This window comes from Labrus bergylta, chromosome 7 (genome assembly GCF_963930695.1).
Source record: "Labrus bergylta chromosome 7, fLabBer1.1, whole genome shotgun sequence".
In the NCBI taxonomy this organism is placed as follows: Eukaryota; Metazoa; Chordata; class Actinopteri; order Labriformes; family Labridae; genus Labrus; species Labrus bergylta.
Window position 1 is genome coordinate 12,520,874 of NC_089201.1, and position 20,156 is coordinate 12,541,029.

The following is a 20,156-nucleotide window of genomic DNA, read 5'->3' on the forward strand; positions in this document are numbered from 1 at the left end:
GTGTGTGTATGTGTGTGTGTGTCCTGTTGGTGTGTATGTATGTGTGTGTGTCCTGTTGGTGTGTATGTGTGTGTGTCCTGTTGGTGTGTATGTGTGTGTCCTGCTGGTGTGTGTGTGTTTGTGTGTCCAGTTGGTGTGTGTGTGTTTGCGTGTCCAGTTGGTGTGTGTGTGTTTGCGTGTCCTGTTGGTGTGTGTGTGTGTATGTGTGTGTCCTGCTGGTGTGTGTGTGTTTGTGTGTCCAGTTGGTGTGTGTGTGTTTGCGTGTCCTGTTGGTGTGTGTGTGTGTATGTGTGTGTCCTGCTGGTGTGTGTGTGTTTGTGTGTCCAGTTGGTGTGTGTGTGTTTGCGTGTCCTGTTGGTGTGTGTGTGTTTGCGTGTCCAGTTGGTGTGTGTGTGTTTGCGTGTCCTGTTGGTGTGTGTGTGTGTCCAGACTGAAGTGATATCAAACTTTGCTCTGATAAATGCAGCTTCTTGTTTGTTCAAAGTTTGAGGTTCTATTAAAGTTTTTTGTAAATCTGATTCAAACCCACGGCTGCTGTAACCACAAGGACTGTATCCTCCGTTCACGTTGCACACGAGCTAACTTTAGCCTCACAGCAGCTGCACCGCTCGCGCCACTGTACAGGTGCATTTACTGACTCCTGACCTCAGCCACCGTGACTCCGCCTCCCACAGGACTCTAATTAATTACCCAGCATGCCGCGGTTTGCAGAGCTCAGCACCTGCTGCAGCCAATCCCGTCAGCCGAATGTAGCACAGCTGAGGCGGCGGTGACCCGGGACAGGAGGGGGGCTAATGATAGCACAGATACAGAAGTTTCCTACAGTGTTCATGAGCCTGAAGGAGGCAGAGCATCTTCAACCAATGGAAAAGTTCCTATTTCAGATACCATGGTTCTTTAGTTTCATCTTTAAGAACGTGGATCTCTTCTCTAAAAGACTCTCTGATAGGCCGATATCAGACAATACTATCAATACCTTTCTGTCAGGCTCTGCTTTGTTTTCATGGGATGCCTGAATCTAAAGTCATCAGAAAAACAAGCTGAACTAATGATGGGAAAGATTGTCCTTCAGAGAAACTGAAGTTTTACACACCTAGACACACACACACACACAGATATACACACGCAAACACACACACACACACACACACACACACACACACACACACAGATATACACGCACAGACACACACACAAACACACACTCACGCAGACACACACATATATACACACAGACGCAAACATAAACACACAAACACACACACACAGATTAAACTCTGACTAAATATTCAAATCTTCAGCCGAGGTTTTGTATTAGCGCCTGAGTGTGCAGCAGATTACGCCGCAGTTCTCAGAAGGATGCCGAGAACGGGAACACAATCCCATGAAACGTGGCGCTCCCAGTGTTTGTGACGCTTCTTTGTTTCTCAGGATCGACTTTAACATAAATCTCTCAGACCGTCAGCTCAGAACGCCAAACATCGTCTACATCACTTCAAACTGAATTTAAACACACAGGGTGTAGATTCTGTCTGACACAGAGCTACACGCACACACACACACACACACACACACACACACACAGACCTGCACACATACACAGCGCTGTTCTCCCTTGCTGGCTCAGCTGATCCCGTCTCTCCTCTGTAACGCCTTGGGACAGACCAAAACGTCATAGGGGCGTAGATACGGTGGCTTGAAACGGCGCTCTGATGAGGGCTTGTGTCTCTGAGCAGAGGAAAAGAGATCAAACTCTGAGAGGGAATCTAAGCAGACTCTCAGAGAGTGACAGCTCTCCTTCAAATATTCATCAGCTGTGCATCAATAAAACATGAACAGAGAGGTGAAGCAGCTGAAGCCTCGCTCGCTGACACTGAATAGACGAACTCGGCCCTCTGCCAGATCCTCTAAAACACTGTGCTCCCCCTCAGACCCCACCTCCCCCCACTCACAGAGCTCCACAGGTTTGTAACAATCGGGCATCTCTCACACATGCAGTGCATGTTTACACATCTTTACGTCTCCAGGAAATGGAGGAAGCTGAAGAGAAAAAGCTTCTTCAACATCTTCAGAGCACACCATCCTTTAAATTCTGTCTTTTTGTGTCATCTTAAAGCAACACTCTGTAACTCCTCCTCCTTCAGTCATTTCAAAGTCGATCAAATAGAACAGCTATTAACAGCGATCTAATAGCAAGATGTTATTCAGATGGAGACGTAATGTTAGCTTGTATCTTTAGTGGTGTCATTGTTGTCTCGTGTTTAGCAGCTTTAGCGGCTGCAGGAAGTCATCTATCTCGAGTTCTGTCTCAGCTTTGATATAAAGAAATCAATAAATCCATCTGACACCAAAAAGTTGTCTCTCTCATCGTCAATCTTAAAGTTACCGTCATAAGTTTGGAACCTTACAAACCAATCTCAGCTAGCATGTTATAAATTAGCCTCTCTATGTAGACATTTAGCAACAGCCTGTAGTCGTCATGGTAACAGCTGAATACACCATAGACTGTAAATATTACTGGATGAACCCTGAGTGACGTCACCCGTATGTTACGGAGGCATCTGATGAGTCTAATTGACGGGTGCATCCATATTGGAATTGCTGTCTCAGTGGGGTCTCAACCTAACTTCGGATCAACCTAGCAACAGCATTAAAGCGGGACCGGGCGGGACTTAGCTCCGCCCATTCAGCTCGAGGTTCCATTTCACATCAAAGCTAACGGCTAGGCTGCTATCATCCCCTACTGCTTTCCTGCTCGTCCGGCGTTATCTCTATAAACAGTAAGTTAACATTAAACTTTTCTACAACACAGTTAAAATGAATTATCTTCAACCCAAATATTTTATCAAAGTCTTAAAACTACACTTAAATGTAGTTTTAAATATACAATTATGGTTATTAGTTATTTGTCAGAGCAGTTACTAGACTTTGTCAGTGTTAGCAGAGCAGTACATGAGCAAAGTTTTATCATAACATGCAAGAAACATTTTGAGGCTAATCTTTACATTTAAATTCTCACATTGTGTTACAAATCATTACTTGGGTGTAAGAACATGTTTAAGGATAAGAAGTGTTTTAAATGATAAAAGACGAGAGCTTTGGCGTCTTTTTTCGTTTCGTTGTTGTTGATAAAACTACTGTTAGACCATAGACTGTAAATAAATATGTGAGGCATCCAGAAGAAATCAATATTACAAAGCATACAGTTCATGTTACTGTTCTGACAAAAAGAGGAATGTCTGTGTCTTATATTTACTGATGTCAACAGCGATGAGGTGAACATGACAATTGAAAAATAAATATTTAGTATTTATTATAAGACATTTGTTTTCTATTGAACCCCGTGAAGTCACGGAGTCTGTGGACAGTGTCAGCTGCACACCAAAAACTGTAAGTATCAGAAAAAATAGTATTTAAGACTGGCATCTATTATTTTGAGTTGCAGCTACCTTGTTCAATATTATTCCTGCAGATGAGGCTAATAACAAAAATACACCCTGAGCTGTCACATGTAGTTAACTGTACATTTTGTCTTGTCTGAGGCATTAATTGAACACCTTTGTATTTCTCCTATAGACACAGTGTGGATTATTGGTAACTTGTCCATCGAGGTGCCCAGAGAGCTGCAGAGACAGAGGAAGAAACCTGAGCCTCAACAACATCTGTATTTGTTGGTTCTTCTGAGGTGGACTTCAGTTGCTTCCCTTCTTCAATAACTCGCTGCGAGGGAGGTCTCCCCCAGATGGCCTGAGTGATGACACCCACGTATTCCTGCATCGATGGCGGTCTCCATGCTTGAAATGCTGTCTCACACTTACCTTCATTCAACCTAGGAGCTGAGGCGGGTTTTAAGCACCCTAACAGATTTAGCCTGGTTTCTATTTGGAGCTGCTGCGATGACACTGATCTCACGTTTCAAATACACACTCTTAATAGTTTCAGTGTTTGTGCTTGTCACACACCGACTTCCTGCTCCACAGAGACGAGCCCGCTGCCCTGACAGCAGAGGTGGCGGTGATACAACATCAGGCTTAAACCAGGAGTCTGACTCCCAACATCAGGCTTACACCAGGAGTCTGACTCCCAACATCAGGCTTACACCAGGAGTCTGACTCCCAACATCAGGCTCAGTCACAGACTGTGAATATGAATGTTTGAAGCCTGAGTGAGTCAGCCGCCTGTTCCTGAAGGGGACGCTGGAGTCCCATCGATGGCGGTCTTCATGTTGGAAATGCTCTCTCAGTCTAACTTTCAGTCAACCTAATGACAGGCTGAGAGCTGCAGCTGAGGCGGGTTTTAAGCCTCCTGACGAACCGTTACACCGTGCCCACCTGTCAATCAGGTCAGCTACACACCTTATTGTGAATAATTCTTATCCTTCATCAAATCAAAACTGATGAGTCATCAAAACAGTCACCCCCTGTACAGTGTGTGTCGATCAAGACATGAGCGAATCAGACCTATTTGTTTTTTTGAACTAGGCTGTAAACATATTAATCTCTACTGTAAAAACAGGCTTTTTAGAATGTGTGTGTATGTGACCTCCTGTGCTTCTGCAGCCAGCCTCTAGTGGACACTCGAGGAACTGCATGATTTTACACTTCATCACCGGAGGTTGCTGCTTGGGCTCAAACCAGGAGTGACATACATCTCTGTGTGTATGATGCTTTGTTGTCTCCATGTAGTTGTTATCTAGTTATTGGGAGTCTCTTGTAGTTGTCTTGTGTCGGCAGTCTGTATCTCTGTGTCTATTTGTAGAGGTTGTGTTGCCTTGTTGTCCCTCTTTGGGTGTTTTGTGTCTCTCCAGTGAGACTGGCTGAGGTGAAGTGTCCTTCAGGACTTGTTGATAATCAGACGGCGTCTCCGTGTGAGGTCACATCCTTCTGAAGTGGTGTGGGGGGTTGAATATGGAATATGACACACACAGCAGATTGTCTGAATGTATGCTAATGTGATGGAATGATTGAGGGGGGCCACATACCATGACGCCCCCCAGGTTCTGCTTTCTGCTGATGTCTCAGAGTTTTCTTTGTGTCAAGACTCCCACAGACATGTACACAGAAACAGAGGAGCTTTGAGAGGCGGGGGGGGGGGGGGGGGGTCTCAGCCCTGCATGTGGAGGGGTCCATTATCAAGACTTCATAAACAGCATTGTTGGACTGTTGGAGGAACCTTCCAAAGTGAAGCAAAGTAAACCTGGAGCTGACATAAGCACGTTTACATGAAAGAGGACGGAGTTTACCTCATATGACCAATGATAAACATGACACACAAGTCAACTGTCATCAGATTGTCTCATCTTACAAACTGTGGTATCGATATCTGTGCAAATACAAAGAAGTTAAACACATCCTAAAAGGAGTCTGACAGTTTCTGTGATTGGCTCAGGAAGCAGCAGTTCGTTAGACGCTAAAATTAGAAACCATGAAACTCTAAATGCATCAAGTCCAACAATCACTGAAAGTTCACATCTTCCACACCAGCTCTGATTATAACCAGTAAGAGATGATCATTATAACCAGTAAGAGATGACCAGCTCTGATTATAACCAGTAAGAGATGATCATTATAACCAGTAAGAGATGACCAGCTCTGATTATAACCAGTAAGAGATGATCATTATAACCAGTAAGAGATGACCAGCTCTGATTATAACCAGTAAGAGATGATCATTATAACCAGTAATAGATGATCAGCTCTGATTATAACCAGTAAGAGATGATCATTATAACCAGTAAGAGATGATCATTATAACCAGTAAGAGACGATCAGCAGAAGGGGACATGTCCAGAGGGGTGGCATGGGCCCACCTTGAAATCTTCTTGGCCTTCCCAGCTGCCACCCCAAAACCCTTGACTGTGATTGGCTCTTTGCCAGAGGTGGGATGGATGTTGAAGTCCACCATTCAGACTGTGACAGGCAGCCCGGCATTTTCAGCGTGCAGACTGAAACTCTGACTTTGGATGTACAGTTTTATTTTCCTTCTAATGAAGCGTAGAAGATGTTTACGTTGTTGTTATCTTGTGTTACTTGAAGTCGATGAGATTGGTTCAGACAGAAGGGGTAAATAAACGCTCTTCATTCATGGGTGTGCAGAGAAGTTGCACAGGTCAGGATCCCAGTTTGGCCCCCCAGCTGTGAGACGGCCTCTCAGAGTGTTACTCATGTTGTGTGTATTGTTGTGTTGTTGTGTAGACAGGATGTTGGTGAGGTGTAGTTTTACTAACAGAGAGGAAACTCTGCTGTGTATGTTTAATATATATGTGTGTGTATGTGTGTTTGTGTCTGTGTGTCTGTGTGTGTGTGTGTGTTTGTCTGTGTTTGTCTGTGTGTGTGTCTGTGTGTGTGTGTGTTTGTCTGTGTTTGTCTGTGTGTGTGTCTGTGTGTGTTGCTGCTGATCAATCCGGTTTATTGATGTGTTAAAGTGATCAGTATCATTAACAGAGAGCAGTTTCAGGAAACAGCTGATAGATATTTAAAACAGAAGTCAATATTGAGAGAGATCATCCAGCAGACTGGAATCATCCAGAAGAGGCTCTGAGATATAACTCTGAACGTTAGCCCTGCAGCTACACAATCATACACTTCACATTAATAATACTTTTATAGTAAGGGAATATTGTGAAAATCTGGGAATAAATTGCTTACCAACCAATTTCTACACCAATGTGTTTCTAAAGGTGTCTAGTTACACATATAAAATGATTTAAATTCAACTCCTGTAGGAAAATCCGTGAGAGCTACTGAAAGATTGTTTTTTACATGTGCCTTAAATAGCATGTGAGGGGTCAAATTAGGGGTTTAATTGGGATGCTGAATCCATTACAAGCATTTATTTTGCACCAAAGCCACTCCTTGGTAGAGAAACGGCCACGCCCACTTTTCCCACTCTTTTGAAAACCCTTTGTTTAGGTGAAAATCAATGTTGCTTGTTGCCTGTGAATTATAAAGTATCTTCATAGGTCTATTTATGAATGTATTAGTGATGGTAACTACCTTTTATTAACTGTTTTATTAAATGTTGCAGTTGGTTAACATTTGTAGCAAGAGAGTGAGTTTTGAGTGGCAGGTGCTCATTCTGTGGATCATGGACAGGCACAATAGAGTCCACACATATCAAAGTAATTCATGTAACATTGCTACTTAATGTTTTACTGCCCTCAACAGAGTCATCTGTAGCAGCAGCCAATGCCGCTCTCACAATCAAAGTGTCCGTATCATTGTCACACTGCTCCACAGTGATCTGATGTTTCCGGAACGTTGAAGAGAGGAGATGGATAAGCACACACTTGTTATGAATGTTGTTCAATAACTTTGCCCTTGGTGTCAAATGTATCATATCTGGTCAAATCTGTAGATTACAGCATGAGTTCTTGGTACGCTGAATGTAGTCATGATCTTTTGGCGAGCTACTATAGCCATCAAAGACCACAATGATCTTCTGGGAGCGACTGCCAAGACACTGCACAAACCTCAGGTAACTGCCTGCAATCTCCTGCCAAGTCTGACCTTATTCCCACTTTGCCAAGTAGAGAAGCCATCCTCCATCAACCACCAGACTGGAGCAGGGTTGGTCTGTGAGGTCAAGCGGATCAGCCAAGTCTTTCAGGCTTGTTTTGGAAAAGCCTGCTTTGTTCGCCTTGTTAATTTTTTTACCTTTTTTGTTGAACAATGACAAGGGGAAAGGAGTCAGCTCATACTCTAAGCTTGTCTCAACTGTCATATCCTGTTGGGCAAAGATTATCAGTCAGGTGAACAACTTGAGTGAGTTTAGGTAAACCTTCTTGTCTTTGACTTGGGGAATATTTCTCAGTGATGACAGGGCCTGCACCTTGAACTTCACCTCCATGGTCGATGTTACTGACTGTCCATCCAGCTTTATCTGCATCTACCTCCCAACTTCTGCTCTCTCAGCGTTGACTGTGTCACCCGCAGTGCTCAAGAATCCTGTTGAGAAGGACACAAGTAACTTGATCGTGGTCAAATGGGTTGGTCTCCTCAAACCTTTTGAGGGTAAGTTCAACTGCTTCAGCGTCTCGCTTCATCAGTGTTCTGGAAAGGTCTTTGTGGAGTTGATTGTGTTTCTTGACATCTTCCGTCATGCGCTGGTTGACATCGGAGAAGTAGTTGAGGGTCTGCACCCAGCACTTGTGGCCTGAATCACTATTTCTCATCCTCCCTCTGCTTAACCCACCATCTGACTTGGCCGCCTTCATCAGTTTCAATACAACCCACCCAACCTTGAAATGATGGGTAGATTCACCTGCTTTATGATATCCTACCTTGAGTCAGATGGGGAGATCGAAGGTCACTATGGTGACTTTGTCCCTGGAGATACGCATGCACTCTTTGAGAGTGGTGAAGATGGTCTTGTGGTCATTAGGGTCACATTCAAGGAGTGTTCCCATAAATTTAAACAATGTTCAAATCTATATTGTCTCCGACAAACTTAGTGAGTGAGCAGATTGACATCCATGATGTTCGTCTGATTGTAACTTTGTATTTCACTTTTACCAGCTGTCGTTACTAATAAACCCCCAAGTTGGATGTCAACCTCAATCTCATCATCTATCTGATTGTCGGTTTCTTCAACAATGGTACCAAGAGCGCCAGAAGCATCAGAGATGCCCACTCCACATTGAGGAAGCCGTATTTGTAGTTTTGTATTTCTGCACAAGACTGTGTACCCTAACCGGTGTAACTTGTTGAGCATCCACTTTGACCCAAATCTATAATCCAGTTGTATGGCAAGCCCCATCATGTACGGCAATACCCCTGACCGAGGCCAAAAGGCCTTTGCTACTCTTTCATCCGTCCTCACTATAGGTTTCAACAACATCTGAAAGCTCTCAGGAACAAGTGCCAGCTGAATAGGGATATCAGTCATACTGTGTGCAGTTGGGTATGACTTTGGATCTATATCAATAGTGGTGATGTCATTGCAAATTAACTTTAGTGCAGTCTTTAAGATTTGAGTCTTCTCATTTCCAAACAATGTCAGCATGTTGCTCTCGAAAGATGTTGCTGGTCTTATCTTTAAAACAGTGAACATCTGCTCTCCCCTTCTGTGATTTGAAATACAGTGTATCCTGGCATTTCTCTAGGAGCTTCTGCTTCAGCCACTTCTTTGAATATGAGAGACTCTTATCAAACTGCTGCATTTTTATGTGGACTTGGTCAAGTGTCATAATCCCATGCTCGAGTTCCAGGTCTAACCATTCACAGAGCTCATAAAACACAGCGCCTCGCTCCTCATCAGTTTTCCTTCCTACATCTTTTGTCTTGGAGTAATAACCATCTGTCTCGAAAAAGTACTTTGCAGCGCAAATGATACAAGGTTTCCTCTGTACCAAGTCATTGATCCCTTCTAGGCGGTCAATGACTTCAGTGCTCTATTTGTCCATGTGCTGTCTTCAGCAAGCTTGTCTTCAGTCCATCTGCAGTCAAATTGTCAGGGACTCTGTTTCTTTTTCTAGTCGTCTCTGGATTTTTTGGGAAGATATGAGTGGAGTGGTTGCAAAGAATGCGAACATCCTTGTGCAAAAGCTGAACTAAATGTGAACTAGATGCAGGAAACGCACTAAATCCAGAGCAAATGTGTCGTCTCTTTGTCTGTGCTGACTCTTTCTGCGCCTCTGCTGCACAAGTTGACTGTGTGTGTGACAGACTTGTTGTACAAATCAGGTTTACACTCTATGTGGTATCTAAGTCTTCCAACTCTCTGTGCCTCCTTCATGTGCTCAAAAATTGTAGTATTTTCAATTGCTTCTACTTGCTAACAGAGTTTGGTAGCCTTCAGCTTTTGCCTGTGCAAGATTGTGAACTAGCATATCTCGGCCTTCACAGGTGAAACAAGTGAGTAGAGGTGCAGGGTTAACATAGACATCCATACTGCTAGACTGTAATGCCCTACAAAGAAATAAGTAGAATCTTAATTAAAAAAAAAAAATCAGATATCATTCTTGTGACATGCAAGACATCCTTTGTCATGTGGACAGATATCTTCTCTACTATGTTGTATTTTGAAGCAAATAGGGGGTCAGATGTACAGTTACTGCAAAAAGACCTTGAGAAACCAAAACAAACCACTGACGACAGCTAGCTAATGTTAGCATGAGGCAGTCAGCTATCATTCAAGTAAGTAAAATAGTAATCAGATGCACTTGGGGTGTGTGGATGTTAGCTAACTACCTAGTATTTGCTAGCTATAAGCTAGTTTGATGACAGTACACTCCTTATAGTATTAATCAATGTAGTGACATTCAATATTTACAGTTGTAAATAATGTAAGTAATATGTACATATCAGAGTTAAAATCTGATATGTACATATTACTTACAATATTATATTAATATGAATATTATTTGTTATGTGTGGACTCTATTGTGTCTGTCCATGATCCACAGAATGAGCACGTCTGGGACCTGCCACTCAAAACTCACTCACTTGCAAATGTTAACCAACTGCAACATTTAACAGTTAATAAAAGGTAGTTACCGTCACTAATACATTTATAAATAGACCTATGAATAATTCACATGCAACATGCAACATTGATTTTCACCTAAACAAAGGGTTTTCAAGAGATCTGGAAAAGTGGGCGTGGCCGTTTCTCTACCAAGGAGTGGTTTTGGTGCAAAATAAATGCTTGCAATGGATTCAGCATCCCAAATAACCCCTAATTTAACCCTAAAGATGCTATTTAAGGCACATGTAAAAAAAAATAAAAAATTTCAAATTTTCAACCAATAGGGTTCCAGGTACCCGAAGTTTCAGCAGCTCTCACGGATTTTCCTACAGGAGTTGAATTTAAATATTTTTATATGTGTAACTAGACACCTTTAGAAACACATTGGTGTAGAAATTGGTTGGTAAGGAATTTATTCCCAGATTGGCCATATATCTGATAAAATTCCATTACTATTAGGATTCATTCACTTAAAGGTGGAGTCGAAAGAAATGTTTGTAAACATTCAAACTGGGCCCCTCCCCCAGAAGCTCCGCCCCCTGCAGGACGTAGTGTGTAGGTTTACTGCTTGTAGCTACACCGCTAGCTCAAGCTAACCGCTGGTGTTTGTCACCTGCCTGTCCAACAGGAAGCAGACCAGCTCCACGGGTAAAGGAGAAGGAGGATGAGGAAAGGGAGGAGGAGGAGGAGGAGGTAGGAAGAGGAGGAGGAGGAGGAGGAGGAGGTAGGAAGAGGAGGAGGAGGAGGAGGAGGATGAGGAACAGGTGGAAGAGGAGGAGAGAGGAAGAAGAGGAGGAGGAGGAAGAAGAGGAGGAGGAGGAGGAGGAGGAGAGAGGAGGAAGAGGAGGAGGAGGAGGAAGAGGAGGAGGAGACCTCTGTCTGACTTGTTAAACATCACTGACCTGTTCTCAGCTGCCTGAAGGTGTTGTTGAGGTATTCCAGGTGGAGCAGCAGCGGCAGACATCCTACTCCCAGCAGGAAGAGGAACCAGAGGAAGAAGTTAGGGGACCTCATCACTGGGACACACTGCAGAGACCTCAGGAGTCTGTCACACCTGTAGAGACCTCAGGAGTCTGTCACACCTGTAGAGACCTCAGGACTCTGTCACACCTGTAGAGACCTCAGGACTCGGTCACACCTGTAGAGACCTCAGGACTCGGTCACACCTGTAGAGACCTCAGGACTCGGTCAGTCCTGTAGAGACCTCAGGAGTCTGTCACACCTGTAGAGACCTCAGGACTCTGTCACACCTGTAGAGACCTCAGGACTCTGTCACACCTGTAGAGACCTCAGGACTCGGTCACACCTGTAGAGACCTCAGGACTCTGTCACACCTGTAGAGACCTCAGGACTCGGTCAGTCCTGTAGAGACCTCAGGAGTCTGTCACACCTGTAGAGACCTCAGGACTCGGTCACACCTGTAGAGACCTCAGGAGTCTGTCACACCTGTAGAGACCTCAGGACTCTGTCACACCTGTAGAGACCTCAGGACTCTGTCACACCTGTAGAGACCTCAGGACTCGGTCAGTCCTGTAGAGACCTCAGGACTCGGTCACACCTGTAGAGACCTCAGGACTCTGTCACACCTGTAGAGACCTCAGGAGTCGGTCGGTCCTGCAGAGACCTCAGGAGTCAGTCGGTCCTGCAGAGACCTCAGGAGTCAGTCAGTCCAGTAGAGACCTCAGGAGTCGGTCGGTCCTGCAGAGACCTCAGGACTCGGTCGGTCCAGTAGAGACCTCAGGAGTCGGTCGGTCCTGCAGAGACCTCAGGACTCGGTCGGTCCTGCAGAGACCTCAGGAGTCGGTCGGTCCAGTAGAGACCTCAGGAGTCGGTCGGTCCAGTAGAGACCTCAGGACTCGGTCGGTCCTGTAGAGACCTCAGGACTCGGTCGGTCCTGTAGAGATCTCAGGAGTCGGTAGGTCCTGCAGAGACCTCAGGAGTCGGTCAGTCCTGTAGAGACCTCAGGACTCGGTCGGTCCTGTAGAGATCTCAGGAGTCGGTAGGTCCTGCAGAGACCTCAGGAGTCGGTCAGTCCTGTAGAGACCTCAGGAGTTGGTCAGTCCTGCAGAGACCTCAGGAGTCGGTCAGTCCAGTAGAGACCTCAGGACTCGGTCAGTCCTGCATCAACCAGCCTGAATAAGAAACAGAAGAAGAGATGAAATGTTTATGAAACATGTGAACATGTCAGACTTCACAGCGTGAAGGGAACAGAAATCAAACTGTAGTTTCATAAAATGTTCATCTGATATTTAATCTGCAGGTCTTGTTTATGTGAAACAAACTGTGACATCATATCTGCTCCTGATGATGAACATGCAGTGTGTGTGTGTGTGTGTGTGTGTGTGTGTGTGTGTGTGTGTGTGTGTGTGTGTGTGTGTGTGTGTGTGTGTGTGTGTGTATGTGTGTGTGTGTGTGTGTGTGTGTGTGTGTGTGTTTGTTTTATGACTCTCTGAACATCCTGCTGACTGCACACTTTCTGCTCCCATGAGCCTTTGCAGGAACATCTGTTCCTCCAGAGTGCTTCCCTCAGCAGGTGTGACTCCACTGTTAGAATGTAAATAAAGCAGGCAGGTACACAGTCACGCAGTCACACACACACACACACACACAGTCACACACACACACACACACACACACTGTGTACGCACCTCTATACTTGTGAGGACCCTTACTGTCACCCGGGGCAAAGTGAGTATTCCCACACCTGCCCGCCGCCTCTGACCCTGAGCAAACCTCATTAAAGGAGAGAACCTGTTTCTAAATGTTTGCTTTCAGAAGCAGTGCTGTGCGTTGAGGTTCGTAGGGCTCCGCCTCCTGCACCTTTTTCCCGCCCAGAAAGGTCACAGTCTGCATTGCCAAGTATAAGCACGTCCAGTCCACCGCCTTATCATTCTCCCATCCCCTATGCCTCGCCCTGTGGATGGTGGGCCTACAGGACGCTGGCTTCATGTCGTCTCTGAGCCCAACCGGGCCACCATGGAGGTTGCTGAATCATGTGTAGTCTGGTCCCCCAGGACCAATCTGCCATCAGAGGCCCTACCAGGGTACAGTGCCCCCGACATCACAGCTCCTGGGTCACCGGGACACGCATTAAGATGGGGATTCTTGGAGGGCAGGGGCTTATCCCGGTTTCTCAGATCAGGATATGATGTTTACATTCACAAACACAAAACCAAGATACTTAAAAACTGGATCAAGACCAGGACACTCGAGTCCACGTAAAGGCCCTGACTGATCGATGATTAGAGTGTGTGTGTGTGTGTGTGTGTGTGTGTGTGTCGGAGGATCAGATTTCAAACTGATCTCATGTTGACCTTTGACCTCCAGGGGGGGGGGGGGGGGGGTCTCTTTGATCAGTCTAAGCATGTGCGAGATGTGGATCACTGTGACAGATGGAGTTCTGAACACAGATCAATAAGTGTCTGCAGCTCGCCATGTGCTGGCTCCGCCCCCACATCATCAGCGCTCTGAGTCAGTAAACAACCTCTTACATCGAGGCGTCAGACGTGTTCAGTACAAGGGGCAACCTCCGGTCTCGAAAAATGAAGCCTATGCGGAAGTACAAAAAACTGCAGTTCGTCGAGTGTCCGCTTGAGGCTGGCTGCAGAAGCGCCGGAAGTGCCATAAGCCCACAGCCAAAAAAGCCCGTTTTTACCACAGGAATCAACATGTTTACAGCCTGGTTCAAAAAACGAGATATATCTGAGAAGTTGACGGCCCCTTCTCCTCACACTGTGGGGGGGGGGGTGAATTTTTTTATAACTCATCGGATTTTATTCTATTAAGGAAAACAGCTATGCCCATATTAGGGATGTGGCAGATTTGATTGACAGCTCTGCGCGCTGCATCTGTCTGTCAGGTCAGCAGGTCAGGAGGCTAACAGCTTGATCCGTCTGATTTCTCCTCTTTTTTACTTCGTTTGGAGAGTTTGTTTAACACATATCTGACAACATACACGGCTTGCTGTGCGGTTAACAGACCATCCAAGAAGTTGATGCTTCAGTTTTTTTCGGTAAGTGATATAGTAGTGTTATATTTACTGCTTACTCATGTGTCGGTATTTATATTTACGGACCTAGCTTGTTTAGCGTTAGCTTGTAAACCAGACGGCTAACTGTACTCAGTGTAGCTCATTATTTACATTATTTACGGTCAATGGTTTAGAAATGTTTGTTGTTAAGATGTTGTAAGACAGAGTTTGTGTGATGTTAGAAGCTAAAGGTTCACCTCGGTGGTTAACCACAGACTGTAAATATGGTTATCTGACGTTATGATGAATGTTATACTCCACGTAAATGTGGACATTAAAAAACAAACTTTGTGTAGTAATTATCTGTCAGTAACATAAACTGAACTGAACCTAATGTGCTGTGTAGGTTATAGAGGATGACATTAAAGTTACATGGTTGATGTAGTGTCTTAAGATTTGAGCAAACTGTTAACAAATTTTAAAAAATGCACTTTGTAAGAGCATCTGTAACCATTAAGAACTATATTAATAACCATATTAATTTTCACTGAACTCATACACAGAATATAGCTGTAGAAATATAAAATATAAATAACATATGGAATGAAAATAAGATAAAGCACATAGATATAAAGTATAAGAAATAGTTTGAAGAATACAGCCATGTACTGAGCTCATGTTAATAATAAATGAGTTACTGTATGTTCTGTACTAAAGCACAGAGACTGTTAATGATTTAAATAATTCAGGTAATATTTGTTTCATGTAAAGATGAAGTACTATCCACAATAAATTGCTTAATGTTTCCTCACCCAAAATCTGAGACAATTTGATGTGGAATATCATTGTGCAAGTGAGTGAGAGAGCTAAAAACAGCATGATTACAATAAGGTTTATCTTCTTAACTTTGAATAGATGTTGATTACCTGAATACTGTACCTTTGTTGTCTGGGTAGTACACTGCTGAATTTATTAGTGTACTCTTACGCACAGATGAATACAGAAAAATAGATGAGAACAAAAAAATGATTGAATGAATAACTGATATTTTCTCTCTTTCTTTGCCATCCTGAAGACCCCTCACTAAAAGTCCATGTTCTCCTGGATCCATGTCACATGCTCGAGCTTCTTCTGAATGACATTTCAATAGTCGAAGTTTTGCTGAGAGAAGATGGCCAGCAGATAAGACAGCAGTACATCAAGGAGCTCCACAGGCTTCAGGAGGAGGGGGAGGGTTTGCACCTTGGAAGACTGTATTCATGCTGTTCAAATAAAAATAGATCTCCTCCAAACAACTTGCAATCAAACTGTTTTCTTCCCATTTTAAAACCCTTTGTCCAGTTTAGATGGGAGAAGTTGATATTATGTGATATTGATCTGGGAAGACTACATTTCTAAATCATTTTTAACTGTGTTTTTATTCACAAGTTATTGATCTTATTTACTCTCGATGTATCTTGATTTAAGAATGGGGCTGTGTTTAAGGTCATCATTTTGCAATGACTCTGTTCCATCCCACTTTAAGAAATGAACTGCATTAGTATTCATCAAAAGAATAAAAAGTTGTGTAAAAGTAGACTTCCTTCCCTAAGCTACTGAGTTGAGCATTAATGCACATTTTAGTCTTGTCATTTCAAATCTGAAATGTATACTCATAAGTAGACATAAAGGAGTGCATTTATATAGAAATATTTATTTAATCTGAAAAACAACATTAAAAAAAGTCTGTTTTTACAGCAGAGATGAACATGTTTACAGTTTGGTACAAAACAAACAAATAGGTGTGATTAGCTCATGTCTCGATGGACACACACTGTACGGGGGGGGGGGGTGAATGTTTTGATGACTCATCAGTTTTGATTTGATGAAGGATAAGAGTTATTCACAATAAGGCATGTAGCTGTGTAATGGGCGCAGTGTAACGGTTTGTCAGGAGGCTTAAAACACGCCTCAGCTCTCAGCCTGTGGGTGACATCACTCAGGCCATCCGGGGGAGACCTCCCTCACAGCGAGCTGTTGTAGAGAAGCAACCGAAGTCCACCCCAGAAGAACCAACAAATACAGATGTTGTTGAGGCTCAGGTTTCTTCCTCTGTCTCTGCAGCTCTCTGGGCACCTCGACGGACAAGTCACCAATAATCCACACTGTGTCTATAGGAGAAATACAAAGGTGTTCAATTAATGCCTCAGACAACACAACATGTACAGTTAACTACATGTGACAGCTCAGGGTGTTTTTTTGTTATGAGCCACATCTGCAGGAATAATATTGAACAAGGTAGCTGCAGCTCATAATAATAGATGCCAGTCTTGAACACTATTTTTTCTAATACTTACAGTTTTTGGTGTGAAGCTGACACTGGCCACAGACTCCATGACTTCACAGGTTCAATAGAAAACAAATGTCTTATAATAAATACTAAATATTTATTTTTCAATTGTCATGTTCACCTCATCGCTGTTGACATCAGTAAATATAAGACACAGACATTCCTCTTTTTGTCAGAACAGTAACATGAACTGTATGCTTTGTAATATTGATTTCTTCTGGATGTCTCATTTATTTACAGTTTATGGATAAAACTTTGTTAATGTATTTCTCTGCTAACACTGACAAAGTCTAACTGCTCTGACAAATAACTAATAACCATAGTTGTATATTTAAAAAAGTGTAGTTTTAAGACTTTAATTAAATATTTGGGTTGAATATAATTCGTTTTAACTGTGTTGTAGAAAAGTTAAATGTTAACTTACTGTTTATAGCGATAACTCCGGACGGGCAGGAATAGAGGATGATAGCAGCCTAGCCGTTAGCTATGCTGTCAAGTGGACTGCTAACGTCGAGCTGAATGGGCGGAGTTAAGTCCCGCCGGTCCCGCCTTACTGCTGTTGCTAGGTTGATCCGAAGTTAGGTTGAGACTGCAAATCCAATATGGATGCGGCCGTCGATTGGACTCATTTTCTGCCTATGTAACAGACGGGTCAGGGTTCGTCCAGTAATATTTACAGTCTATGGTCCAGTATTTACACTCTGATCTCCTGATGTGTGGGGAGCGCTCCGAGGACAGCCGTGCACCCTCTCTGTGGATTGGCTTCAGTTTGTACAATGCATTATGGGGCGGATTAGCTTTTGTACGTCCATGTTTCATACAGTCTGATCAGATCTCTAAATGAGCGAGTTTCATACGAAGCATTAGGCCGTCATCAATCCTTCCACTGCTCAGTGTGTGTGTGTGTGTCTCTGTGTGTGTGTTTGAGACTGTGTCGCTGTGTGTGTGTGTGTGTGTGTGTGTGTGTGTGTGTGTGTGTGTGTGTGTGTGTGTGTGTGTGTGTGTGTGTGTGTGTGTGTGTGTGTGTGTGTGTGTGTGAGAGACTGTGTGTGTAAATGGTAAATGAATTTGAGCTAATATAGTGCTTTTCTAGTCCTCAAAGCCCTTTTACACTGCATGTCACATCTACCTATTCACACCCATGGTAGTGGTCGCTATCCATCAGAAGTAACTAATCCCATTCATACACCACCACCGAGGCAGCAAACAATTCGGGGTTAGCAATTCGGGGTTAAGTGTCTTGCCCAAGGACACTTCGGACATGTTGCCCAGCAGGGGATCGAACCCTCGACCTACCAACTGAGCCACATCCGCCCCTTGTGTGTGTGTGTGTGTGTGTGTGTGTGTGAGACTGTGTGTGTGAGAGAGACTCTGTGTGAGACTGTGTGAGTGTGTGTGTGTGTGTCTCTGTGTGTGTGTGTGAGACTGTGTGCGTGTGTGTGTCTCTGTATGTGTGTGAGACTGTGTGTGTGTGTGTGTGTCTCTGTATGTGTGTGTGTGTGAGACTGTGTGTGTGTGTGTGTGTGTGTGTGTGTTATAAGGTTCTATTTTTAGCAGCGAGGAGACAAATAATTCAGAGCGATCACAGAGCGGCTCGCTCACCTCCTCTCTGACGGAGGAGACCAAACCAAGCATGAGCTCACCCCACCCCCCCTCCTAAGATTCGTCTCAGAGATCACCAAACCCAGCTCCAAACTGTACTGCAGGCTTTCCCGACCTCAGGGTCGTGACCCCACATGGGGTCGCCTTAAACTTGTATTTCTATAAACAATATTTTGGATATTATAATATATTGAACACAGGCTGCTGCAGAGTCTCTATCTGTCACACATTCATCCTCTGTCCTTAATAATAAACACTCAAACTCCTAAATGTGCTCCAACATGAATGTTTACTTCTTTTGACCAGACATTCTTCTAACCTCTCTCTATTTTTCAAAAGCATCTTCAATATTGATCCTAGTTTGAGCACGTTTCTGCTCGTGGAGCTTATTAGAAACATGCAGAGGCTTTTTAGGTCGGGTACAATCACTTCTATCTGAACCAGTTCTCTTGCCCGCTTCCATTTCTGCAACACCTGTTGGTTTGACCTGATAACTGCTCTCATATCTGGCAAACCGAGTGGCATCCAAAACGGCCAAGTGGGGGTGCTTTAAAAGCGCCTACCTTCTCTGGTCCAAACAAATCCAGAGCATTCAGGACCAGAATCTAAAGTTAGGAGGAGGACATACTGGCTGCTGCATTGTTGTCAGAGAAGCCAGCACTTCAACATAGCATGTTTCCTTAATGTCTGAACATATAGTAAGCTCACTTTATCATTTCATTCACTACACATCTCACTGATTGGACCTTTAATGTCAGATAATTGGACTTTATAAAGTTGGACCCCTTTCAGAATGGTGGGGTTCGAAATAAGAAACTCTTATTGCCAACACATGCAACACATCAACATTTTTGCGCTTATGAAATGTTTTTCTGCAATTTAACAAATATTTAGAATTTCACTAAATATTTTTTGCATTTTCTTATTTCTTGGGGGATTTAGTAAATATTTGTGCAGTTGACCTTCAGGGCCACCGTATTCTCATGTTAGATTGTTGATATGAGCTTCAGAAATGTCACATAAAATCAACTACAAACTTTGTGCGTACACGCACACATGCGCATGCCCGCATACTCATTATTTGAATCTCACTCTGCCCGTTACCCGAGAAAGTTAACTTAAATACCCCCCGGTCCACTGTGGTCTGCTGCTGCTCACACTCACCTGCGCCCGGACCCGCGTGGTCGCTGTCAGCGGTGAAACAGTCACTGCACGGTGAACCTGCAGGTGTGTGTGCTTGTCCGGTGAATAGTCCGGTTAGTGAGTTTATTAGAGAGCGAGGGAGAGAGAGAGCGAGAGAGAGGGAGAGGGATGAGAGCGAGGGAGAGAGAGAGAGTCAAGTTACCTGAGGAGAAGAGGCACAGACCGGATGTTTAAAGGATGAACCTTCACAATAAAAGTTTGTCTTTCCAACATTTTAAAATAACCTCTCTTGTTGTTGTCTATCCTTTGTCCTCTGACATCACATTGCAGCGTCGGTCTGTAGTCTGGTGTTTTTGTTTTTCATACTTCCATCATCTCATTGATTCTACAGGAATCTACAGGCACACGGACGCCCCCGTGTGGTCTCTTTGGGTAATATCACACACAAGGTGCAGATGAAAAGCTGCAGTTTAAGTACAACAGTAATAAATAAAGAAGTCAATAAATGAATAACCGAGACACACTGAACATCACATTGTAATTCAAAGAGTGTACAGACCACGTCGAGAAAATACAAAGACGTTTCATTCTGAGTGACGACAACAAGGTCCAACAGCCTGATAGAAGAGCGGATGAAAGATTTGG

At 43.8% G+C, this 20,156-nt stretch overlaps 1 protein-coding gene across 1 annotated transcript in view; it reads right to left on the reverse strand.

The window, feature by feature from the left end:
• The window catches only part of LOC109998707 (carbohydrate sulfotransferase 8-like), a 26,739-nt gene extending 7,063 nt beyond the window's left edge, over positions 1-19,676 (reverse strand). Inside the window, exons 1-2 of the mRNA XM_020653579.2 lie at positions 19,533-19,676; positions 11,370-12,599 (exon numbers count right to left, since the gene is read on the reverse strand). Coding sequence (XP_020509235.2) covers positions 11,370-11,481 — 112 coding nt within the window. The 5' untranslated portion in view covers positions 11,482-12,599; positions 19,533-19,676. The remainder of the gene's footprint in view (positions 1-11,369; positions 12,600-19,532) is intronic.
• Between the last annotated feature and the right edge of the window lie 480 nt (positions 19,677-20,156).